Source organism: Camellia sinensis, chromosome 4 (assembly GCF_055761805.1).
Source record: "Camellia sinensis isolate YWXY chromosome 4, ASM5576180v1, whole genome shotgun sequence".
NCBI classification, from domain to species: domain Eukaryota; kingdom Viridiplantae; phylum Streptophyta; class Magnoliopsida; order Ericales; family Theaceae; genus Camellia; species Camellia sinensis.
This window is the reverse complement of record NC_138964.1, coordinates 162079933-162091301: the sequence shown is the minus strand read 5'-3', so window position 1 is coordinate 162091301 and position 11369 is coordinate 162079933. Positions and strand designations below refer to the sequence as shown.

Sequence of the window (11369 nt, the reverse complement as noted above, 5' to 3'; positions counted from 1 at the left end):
TGTTTGTATTGCAAAAAGGGTATTTCCGTACTTTACAATTTCTGTGCGATATTTGTCATTGGTTGTTTGCTCACGCAACTTATATTTTTGTATGATTGTGAACAGTGGTGACATGACACCTACAAATTGCAAAGCTTAACAATACATAAGTAAACCCATAATATATATATATATATATATATAAAAGTCTAAAATTGTAGACCGCATAACCATTTGAATAGTCAATTTATATATGAAAAATGATTTTTTCCTGCAATTTCGTGCCCCGAACAGCCTGAAAAAGAAGAGAAGAGAGAAAGAGAGACAGAAAGAGAAGAGACGGAAAGAGGAGGCAGGTCGTCGTAGCTATCGCAGCCCTTTGCCCGATCGTTGCAGCCTCGCCTCTGTCTGATCGTCGCAGCCCCGCCTCCGCCGTCGCCTCCACCTCTGTCTCGCAGCCCCCGCCTCTGCCTCCGCCTCTACCCCTGCATTTGCCCCCTCCATCTGCCTCCGGCCCCCGCCCCCGCCTGTCGCCTCTGCCTCTGCCCGCTGCTGCTGTCTTCTTCTTCCTCCTTCTTTCTTCCTTCTTCTTCTTCTTTTCTGATTGAAAAAAAAATAAATAAATAAATTTCAAACAACGAAACGATGTCGTTTTTGGGTTTGGAGGATTCAGGGGCAGCTCTTTTCAAGCTATGTAGCACAATCTGTACCAAAAAAAAAAAGAAAAAAAAGTCAAATATTGAATAATATTCATAATGTCACGTTGCATAGGTACATCAGGGGTCAATGTAAGCCTCCTGCGTGTAGAAGCAAGCTAAACCATGGCCTAAAATTTCTTGTCACCAATTAAGAAAATTAAGTTTAATAGTATTGAAATTGAAAGCTCATTATTATTACCTGATCAAAAAGCATGACTTTAACAATATGATTATGACTGTTGTACTGGTTTGACAAAGTCTGCGTTGGACTTCTTGTGCTGGATTTTGTTGATCCTCTCCAAATTAAACCCTCCGTTTCAATTTGACCCGACTTGGATTTAAGAACACTCCAATCATTAGAGGAATACGTTAATGACAGCTCAAAAAGTGGTAGCCAATCCCTACAATATAGAGTGTGTAGGGGAAGTAAATATTCTTTACTTTCGTATTCCTTACAATAGAACTCGACTTGCTTCAAACGGGGTCTTGCTTCCTAAAAGCACAACGATGGTGAATTACTCGACGGGTGTGTTGTCAGAAAACTCTTTCGACGGTCAAGTTAGCATCCTTTAGAAAAATGAGGAATGTAGAGAGAGAGAGTCGTTAGAATTCGCTTACCCTTCTCAAAGTGAAGTCGTGCGCTTTATCTAGGTTGCTACCTTGCTTTTGAAGGTTGTACGCACACTACTTCTTTTATACTCTGCTGGACGAGTGGTGGTACTGCCCTTTCTTTTCATTACACATGTGCGCGTCAATATTGCCAAACAACTTTGGCTAAACTGCCAAACAATATTGACGCGTATCTTGAGTGGATTCCTCTCCTCACTCCATTGGACCATGTGGAATGCCTTGACCAAGCCATCACTTGCAGTTCAACTGCACCTCAGCTACATTCAATCGGACTAATGTCGAGCTAGCGCAGGGTGGCCTCTCCTACCGGTCCAACAGTTCGGCCAAGCCCGGCTAAGATCCTTACTGTTCGCCGACCGCGTAGCTCTTGCTTTAGCTCGGCTGATTGCTTTAGCTCGGTCTCAGGCAGCGATCTCATCTTGGCCTAGCCCCGTCCATACTTGTGGCTTATTCCTTGTTCAACATCGTCTGTGTTGATGGCCTAATTCCAATCTAGCCTAACCCATCACCAAGGAGCATGATTGGTTTGGCCTACAATCCACATTCACCACCCAACATGATCCAACATCCAAGACGAGCAAATAGGGTTGTGCGGTCCAAAATAAAGGTCCGCGCTAGGTTTAGCTCGGTCCATTGGTTCGGCACAAATTCCCCTCGTAGAATGCAAATTCGTTCATACACTGTAAAAGTTGGTTTTGGTGTTGGAGATGGGACCACCTCATAGGAAAAGTCAGTATTATCCAAAAATCCAATAACATTTTACTTTAGCCATTTCTTCAATAGTATTTAACTTATACATTAGGGGTGTTTAGGAACTTAATTTTTAGATTTATTTTTTTATTTTTTTTCACTACAAGACAAATGTTTTACAAAATTAAAAAAAAAAAAAACAAATCCAAATAAAATATCACATCAAACCCCATAATCATTTCATTTTTTCTCTCACAAACATTACATCCAACCACAAAAAAATCCAACTATCTTCCCAAACACAAAAAAAATTTCTCTAATAATATCGTACAACTAAAAAAACCTACAAAAAAATTTACTTCTCAAACACCCACATTGATAATATGAAATTCCATACATATTTTGTTTCACGAAAGTTGTGTGAGTGGATCATGGATTCGGAAAAGAATTTGGCAAAAAGAGAGAAAAAAGTGAAGAGAAACTAAATGAAATATAAGTTAATTTTTGCTATTTTTGACCTTTCCCTCTCTTTTCTTATCCTTCTGTGATTAACTCCTATGATCCAAACACAACTCTTCAAATTTATGATTCAAACACAACAGAAAGAAAATAAGGGCGGGTACATGAATGCTATGGATGAACACAAGCAGACAGTTACATTGAAGAGAGCTGCAGCAAAGGGTGTACAGTGTTGGGAAAAAATTTCCTAGCAAACAGAAAACACATTGGAGTGGAGTCGCCATTGTAAGTACAGTTAGTACCAAACCTTATTTGATCCAAAAACTCAACCGAAATAGCCTCCCTGAAAAATCTCCCAGGGTGTGGACCCATCCTTGACCAATCAACCCACGTAACGGTCCGGTTTGAGTTCAGCTCCGGAGAGAGAATGTTCGCTAAAGTCGGGATATAGTGCTCGTCTGTGTAGCAAGGAGGATGGCAATGCTCTTGAAACAACGGGTAGTACTTTCGATCAGATACTATCTCAATGGCAAGCCTGCGATCGACTTCAAACCATTGGGACCCTTTACGCCATTGGGAGATGGAAATTGTAGGCCACATTTGGTGGTTATATCTGCCACGGCCTATCTTCCTTGGATCATCGTAGGAGGCAACAAAGGTTTGGTTTGAGTTGACGAGGTAATTGTATGTTGTGGTGAAGTTGAACAGAGGAATGCAAGTATCCGATAGTAAAATGAATCTCTCGTTGGAGAAATCTAGCAGGGCATTCGCAAGAAGGCGTCTTTCAGCATCGATCATCGTTGGTTTCCCCCATTGCACTGGCTGCAATAAGCCAAACATGTCATAATCAGTAACTTCCAATGTTCAAGTCTGTCTTTTTAAGTGTTTTCAACTTTTGACAACATCAGATTTGAAAACCAGTTTTTCAACAATCGCTACTCCATTTCATAACTTTAATTGACCTGCTAAGTTGATTTTCTTGAATGTTTCTTGGTAGTATACTGAATTTTTTGTGATTTGGTATAGGTTCACTACTACTTTTGTCCTATACAAAACAATGGACAGGGTTGGTAGGCCTAGATAATAGATATTATATGGATGGAGAACTACCAGAATGCATTTTTGACTATCCTTAAAAACTACAAAATCTTCTCTTTTTTTTTCTACTGTAATTTCCAATCACAAAAGAGAGACAAACACGAGAATCTCATTTTGTCTTTCTTCTATGATTCTTTATGTGAAATTCTTCTGTGCAGGTAGACTTTTTGTATTAAAACCCCATGAAGAGTATAGATACAAACCGGTAAACAGATGCAATTGGAAAATGCATGAATCCAGATGTGTTTGAGACTTTTGTATAAGAGGACATTAAGAGATAACCAGTATTAATTATCACCAAAGGGGAAAAAATAAAAAAAAAACTCACCTTGCTAGGAATTCTTCTTCTATGAAAAACAGAATTTTCAGGCACTAATTGATTGTACAAGGGATCAGTGTGGACATAAATGGAGTAGAGTCCTTCATGCCCTTTGAAAAACTTCTCCCACAAGGGACCAAGTGGTAGAGGCCCCTTCGTCAAGAACATGAAGGCGACTTTGGCAACGCGCTTGTATGGGAATTCCTGAATCCTTGGAACCATTGATGCTCGCCAGAACAACTCTTCGTCGGCCATGTTGTGGATGAGAAAGCGTTTCTCTGTTAGGGGGAGAGTCGCATGTGGTGGTGGTGGTGGTGATGGTGGTGGTGGTGGTGGAGATAGGGAGAAAGGAGATGTTAGGCTGGCTTGTAGATTGAATGAGAAACTTTTGAGGTATAGACTGGTTGTAACTCCGAGAGACAAACCAATGATGAAAAACAGGAAATGAAAGGCGCGGCTCAATCGTAAATGGGAATTGAAGAGCCTGGCAATTGCTGGAGATTGATGGTGTTCATCCCCCATTGCCATAGCTGAAAAAACCAGAGAGAGAGAGAGAGAGAGAGAGCTATTTGTCTACAGGAGGGAGAGTTGGGCTTGGGGGAAGACAGGCCAGCTTGCAAACCTTCAAAAGCAATTTAAGTTAAAATGCATGTGTTCTGCTCCCAACCATTTTGACCTTGGAGATCCTGTAAAGTTTATGCATTTGATTTTGATTTTTTTTCGTAGACCAGAAGGAAAAGGGTAGTCAAATGATTCAATTTGAATCCATGATTTTCTAATTAAAATACATTAGTTTTAACCACTCCTCATGTTTCCTATATGCAAGATTACAACCAAAGGAAGGAAATTCACAATGCGACTCGGTCTTCCATTGATTAATAGTTCAGCAAAGTCACTCCTTTTGCTATCTCAGTCTGGCTTTCATGTGCATTTCCTATGGTCGCGCTTGATACTTTGTTAAATAGAGGGAGGGGTGTGGGGCCCACAATTTCATGGGCTGATGGCAATGGATAACCTACCCTATGGGTATCTATGGAGACCCAACCCATATGTATGGATTTTTCCCTTTTTTCTTATCCGTTGGGTAGGGTAAGTGATATTCTTTAAATATCCACAGGGGATGGAGAGGGGATGGGTACCCACTAATTTCCCCATATGTTTTTTTTTTTTTTTTTAAGATTCACAACCAAAAGCTAAATATATATTCAATCTTTTTTTTTTTTTTTTTTGAAGGTTCACAACCAATTTTTATTTATTTTTTAAAGATTCACAACCAAAGCTAAATATGTATTTAATCTTATTTTATTTTATTTTATTTTATTTAGATGAACAACAAAATCAAATACACATTAACTAATATTGTCACATTATTCTTGTCAAATTTTATGTATATCTAAATTTTTTAAAATTTATTTAAAAAAATTCTATTTCTATAAAAAATTTGATTCGAATCGTGAATCGAAATGGTCTCGAATCGAATCAAATTATGAATCATAAAAATTTGATTCGATCACTTTTCAGCATTAATCAAAAGATGCAAAGGCAGTAAAGACGATAATTTTTTTCTTTTAAATACAAGACCCATCATGCAATTCACTAGTATATGCATCATTGCCAAGCACGGTTTTATGAAGTCAGGTAAGAACAAAAGCAGAGAAACAGTGTGACTGTTATCCATTGGTTGTGAATCTTTTTTTTTTTTTAAAAAAATGGTTGTGAATCTTAAAAAAAATAAAAATAAAAGATAAAAAGAGATTGAATGTATATTTAGTTTTAGTTATGAATCTTTAAAAAAAATAAAATAAAATAAAATAAATTGTGAACCTTAAAAAAAATTAAAAAAAAAAGAAAAAGATTGAATGTTTATTTAGCTTTGGTTGTAAATTTTAAAAAAAAAAATGGTCAAGTTGGGTTGGAGAATATCCAAACCCATTAGGAGATGGGTAGGGTAGTACCCATGAAAAATGGGGAATGAGGAATGGAGAAAAATAATTATAGAGGAATGGAAATGGAGAATTAATACTCACCCCATTAACCCTCATTGTCATCCCTAGGCCACAACCCTCCACTTATGTGAGCTTTACAAGCTCCACTCCACTCATGGAGAAAGATCCTGTGTCTCTAAATTTCTTTGTTCTTTATTTCCATACACTCACAATCATTACACCATACAAAAATCTATGATCCTGTTGGAACCAGACAACAGAGATCCCGTGTCCTCCACCTCTAACTGGAATCAAATCATTCCATCACAGAATCCGATCCAACCATACATATTGATCTGGTTTAATTTACTGTCAAATGCAGAGGTAGTTTTAGGGTAAACAAGTAAATGATATGCTTTCAAAGGCAAAATATTATTGTTTTATCTAATATTATTGCATAAATGAAAGTCTGTATATCAAAATCAAGCCCATTACATGTAAGACAAAATCGAAGGAACCTTAATACTGTGTTTGGTTGGGGGATTTGGGAAGAGATTTGGAAAGAGAAAGGAAAAGGGAAAAGGTGTGTGAAATTATGTGAAACGTAGGTATATTTTTTTCACATTTCACCTACCTTTTCCATTTTCTTTTCCAAGTCCCTCCTCAAATCCCTCAACCAAACATACCATAAGAAAAACTGGTCTTCTTTAATAAGCCACTAGGTGACTAAATTATTGGAACATAACACTGGGACCACACAGCTCAAATATAGTGAAGTTACTGAGAGGGTAATTTTTGGTAAAAATTGGGCCGAGCTATAAGATGGGCTTTGCGGCCCAAAGTGGCAAAAGCTTGGTGAAAAGGCCGCAATGTTACTCCGGACTGGGAAAGGCCGCAGTGTTACTCCGGCCCAAGAGAGGCAAGGCTACTCCGGCCTAAGAGAGACAAAGTTACTTCGGCACAATGACTGTAAAAGATACTTCGGTCCGAAAGTAACTTGGAGTTATACCGGTATTGGGGTTAGATCGGCCGAAAGTCGTTGGCTCGGTCCAAGATCGTACCATGGGTTCTATATGGAAAGCTGAGATAAGAAAGGGAAAACACAATGACCGAACTAAGGATGAGTTCGGTTTATTCAGTGGCTCTGCATAGCCAAAGCTTATTTCGGTCATATAGTAGTTCGGCCAAAGTAAAAACCATCCCACTTGGTTTAAGCAGTAGGGGAGGGTTTAAAAGGATAAGCATTATCCTTAAGAGTATGAATCCTAGGAGGACTCTGCATGGAGAAATACAAGTCCTACTAGGGTTGTGCCACAGGAAACTTATAAAAGCTCACAAACATCACCTTGGAGGAGGTAATTGAACACAATTTTCTGAGAACTTAGAGCTTTGTCTATTTGTCAAGTTTTCTGACTTCGGCATCGGAGAGGTTTCCGGCACACACCCGCCGGCTAGCTCACGTTTGTGTTTTCAGGTGAGAGAGCGACGTCGTACGGAGAAGCGTGGACTTGGTCAACAGGATTATACGAGGAGAGTTATTTCCTCCCCGTACAATTGGCGCCGTCTGTGGGAACAAACAGACAAGAACAAAAACCTCTTGACTAAGCTTCTCTTTTTCTCAATCAATGGCACACATTGAAGAACTACCGCAGTCCGCCGTCGACGGGCTAACTCCAAACGGGGGCGCAAGACGAGAAGGATTACCCTCTGTCCCTCCTATGGCAGATCTGGAGCCCCAACAACATAACTCCAGGAAGAGTGGCAGGGGAAGGCGGAATAACAGCCCTCGTCACTCTCAAAGTCCTGACAGGCAAAGGAGGAGGAGGATTGATCCTCAAGCCCTGGAAGATCGCGTAAAGAAGCAAGATGAACTAATTCGGAAGATGGCGGCGGACATGGAGGCTTTGAAATGCTAGGTGAAGACTAAAGATGTGGCAACAGGAGAGGGGCGCAAGCACAAGACGCCCCCTCGCCACCCAGAGAATCGTAGTAGGAATACTACACCCTCCCAAGGAGAGAGCAGAAGCCTCAGGACAGGCGACACTCATTCCTTATCTTCCAAAACTCGTCACTCCAGGTCTGAGAGGACGAGATCCGAGAGATCATACACTGAAGGAAGCACGTATTGGCCTTCGCACTCACACCAAACCAGATCTAGACAGACAGAGCTGCCCAGGTCATCCGACTTACGAACCATGCTCGAAGAAAAAGCACGATGCAAGGAGGATGCTAGGGCGCGCGATCCACACACGATTGGCTCCTCGGACGCATGGAAGCGTCGAGGTTGGAATGCCAATACCGCGCCCAGCGTATGAACCAACGGACAAAGCCTTAGCAAGACTACAGACTTCGCCGTTTGTTCCCGCAATTGAAAACGCGCCCCTACCATCAGGCTTCCTTCAGCCGAAATTCACTACATATGAAGGGAAGACGGACCCGTATTCACACTTGAGCCACTTTCGCCAAGTCATGGCTGTGTACAGGCGAAACGAGGCTTTAATGTGCATACTCTTCCCATCAAGCCTTGGCGACCTCGGCTTGACTTGGTTCGAAAAGCTCCCAGAGGGCAGCATAGCCTCCTGGGCCCAATTGGCAGAAGTGTTCATAACAAGGTTTCGAACAAACACTAAAACGCCGGTGGAAATAGACCAGTTGCTCTCCATCGACATGGGTGAAAAAGAGACCCTCAGATCTTACAATAGTCGCTACTGGGAGACATTCAACCAGATTGGAGACTGCCCCACCAATCTAGCCATTGCGCAGTATAAAAGAGGCCTTCCAGTCGGAAACAGACTAAGGGACTCTATCACTATGACGCCACCCCTTACCATGGAAGCCCTGATGGAGAGAGTGCATCAGCACATCAGGGTAGAAGAGGATGGCGCACGTGCCAAAGCAAAATTTAGTGCAACCACAGTACCAGAAAAGAAGACCTTAGCAAAGGTCAATTCAGTAGATCGGCAGAATAAAAACGGGCGTGGCAGACGAGATAACGGAGAAGACCCAGACAAAAGATGGTTGAGAATCCGCACTGCCATAACAACGGTGTTCAAAAAACCAATATATCGGATTCTGAGCGAAATAAAAGATGAGCCTTTTGTCAAGTGGCCCGCCAAGCTAGGGGAAGCTCAGAAAAATTACGACGACAGATCACGGTGCACCTTCCACAAAGAAAAAGGGCACCGAACTGAGAATTGCACACCACTAAGACAACACTTGGAAGAACTGGTGGCAGCAGGCCACTTGGACAAATATATTGAAGGAGGTACACAACCAGCCCCCCAGGATCATAATAACCCCAATGGGATGCCGATCGACGCCCCACCACAAGGCATCATCAATGTAATACATGGAGTCTTTGAACCTGAGCGAGTATGCGAGCTCAAAGGATCAATCAAGAAGGCTGAGCACTTTAGGGAAGTATTAAGTGCCCAACCTGCCATCAAGAAAGGGAAGACAGAGGCAACAAACGTCATGTCTTTTTCGGATAAAGACCTGGATCGAATATACTGTCCTCACAATGATGCTCTGGTTGTCACTCTCCGAGTCAAAGATTTTGACGTCAAGCGGATTCTGATTGACCAGGGTAGTTCATGTGAGATCATGTACTACGACACATTTAAACAACTGAAGCTACAAGACAAAGACTTGGCGCCTGCAGTTTCTCCCCTGATTGGATTCAACTCCATGCCAAAGTGGCCTGTCGGCAAAATAATTCTTCCAGTCAGAGCAGGGAGTGTAACAAAACAAGTGGAATTCTGGGTATTGAAGGTCCCCTCCACATACAACATCATCTTGGGCAGAACATGGTTGCATGCCATGCGTTCGGTAGCGTCATCATACCATCAGGTAATGCGGTTCCCCAACGACACCGGTATAATTGAAGAAGTCTATGGCGATCAGATCATGTCAAAATAATGCTTCGCCACAGCGAATGGAAGCCGAGCTGCCAAAGGATACGTTCATTCGGTGGAAGAACCAGAAAGTAATGAACTATTCATAGACGTCGGCAAAGCAGCAGATCAAAAAGCAGTGGAGGACTTGGTCGAGGTCAAAATAGATGAGAAGAACCCGGATAAGTTCTTCTTGCTTGGCTCATCGTTGTCCAGCGCTGAGAGATTAGAGGTCTTGAAATTCTTGACCTCTAACATCGAAGTGTTTGCCTGGACGCCGTACGACATGCCAGGCATTGATCCAAACTTCATCAGACACCAACTCAATGTCCACCCATCCGCGAGACCAGTCAGTCAACGCACACGCAGATCGGCACTCCACCACGCCGAAATAGTGGCAGAAGAGGTAGGCAACCTGCTGGAGCCAGGAGCAATAAGGGAAGTGCACTACCCAAGATGGATCTCCAACACGGTCGTAGTGCCAAAAAAGAATGGTAAATGGCGTGTCTGTGTCGACTACAAAACTGTCAACAAGGCCTGCCCAAAAGATAGCTTTCCTCTACCAAGGATAGATCAACTGGTGGACCTAACGGCAGGGCATAGCCGACTTAGCTTTCTGGATGCATACAGAGGCTATCACCAAATCGCCATGCATGAGCCAGACCAGGAGGTCACATCCTTCACAACACCAAGGGGATTATATTGCTACAAGGTCATGCCCTTTGGCCTAAAGAACGCAGGGGCGACATTCCAACGGATGGTCACCAAGATGTTTGAACCATTGTTAGGCAGAACAATGGAGGCTTACATCGACGACATGGTGGTCAAAAGCAAGGATGAGAATGACCATCTTAAAGATCTAGGTGAGATGTTCCAGATCCTGAAGAAACACAAGTTGCGCCTCAATGCGTCCAAATGCGCATTCGGAGTTGGATCTGGCAAATTTTTGGGCTTCCTGGTGACCAACCGAGGTATAGAAGCAGACCCCTCTCAGATTAAAGCAATCCAGGAGTTGGAGAGACCAAACTCAGTCAAAGAAGTACAGCATCTCACTGGTATGGCAGCTGCGCTCAACCGATTCATAAGCAGGTCATCAGACAGACTACGACCATTCTTCCAACCTTTAAAGGCCAAGTTTGAGTGGGATGAAGAATGCGACCGAGCTCTGGAAAGCTTGAAGGAGTACATGTCTTCCCCACCACTACTTGTTACTCCAGTACCTGGTGAAGAACTCTTTTTGTACCTGGCAATCTCTCAGCACGCAGTCAGCGCAGTGTTGGTTCGTGCAGAAGGAATACAACATTTGCCCATCTTTTATGTCAGCAAGACATTGTTGGGAGCCGAAACAAGGTACTTGCCCTTGGAGAAACTAGCATTAGCATTAATGATGGCATCCAGAAAATTGGCGCACTACTTTCACGCCCACACCATAGTCGTCCTCACAGCCTTTCCACTAAAAGCTCTGTTTGAAAGGGCGAACTTTAGTGGGCGAATTTTGAAGTGGGCAGTAGAGTTGAGACAATTCGACATCAAGTTCCAACCCAAGACCGCAATAAAAGCCCAATCTTTGGCAGACTTCGTCGCAGAGTTTACTCCTGGAAGTCATCATATCTGCCCAGTCGACCTAACTGACACAACCGAACTAGAGACGGAAGTTGACGCCGGAATAGCGCAACCC

General features: G+C 42.4%; 1 protein-coding gene across 1 annotated transcript; it reads right to left on the bottom strand.

Annotated features, from left to right (window-relative positions):
* Positions 1 to 2351: 2351 nt before the first annotated feature.
* LOC114286010 (glycosyltransferase BC10) lies at positions 2352 to 4798 on the bottom strand. Its single transcript, XM_028229094.2, has 2 exons — positions 3883 to 4798; positions 2352 to 3278 (listed from the first exon to the last, which is right to left on the bottom strand). Exons 1-2 carry the CDS (start codon positions 4399 to 4401, stop codon positions 2652 to 2654), a joined length of 1146 nt encoding a protein of 381 aa, XP_028084895.2. The 5' UTR covers positions 4402 to 4798; the 3' UTR covers positions 2352 to 2651.
* Between the last annotated feature and the right edge of the window lie 6571 nt (positions 4799 to 11369).

Coding starts and splice junctions, on each gene's coding strand:
- LOC114286010 (XM_028229094.2), bottom strand. CDS start 4,401: ATGGCAATGGGGGATGAACACCATCAATCTCCAGCAATTGCCAGGCTC. Junction 3,279..3,882: donor GAAGAAGAATTCCTAGCAAG/GTGAGTTTTTTT, acceptor GGCTTATTGCAG/CCAGTGCAATGGGGGAAACC.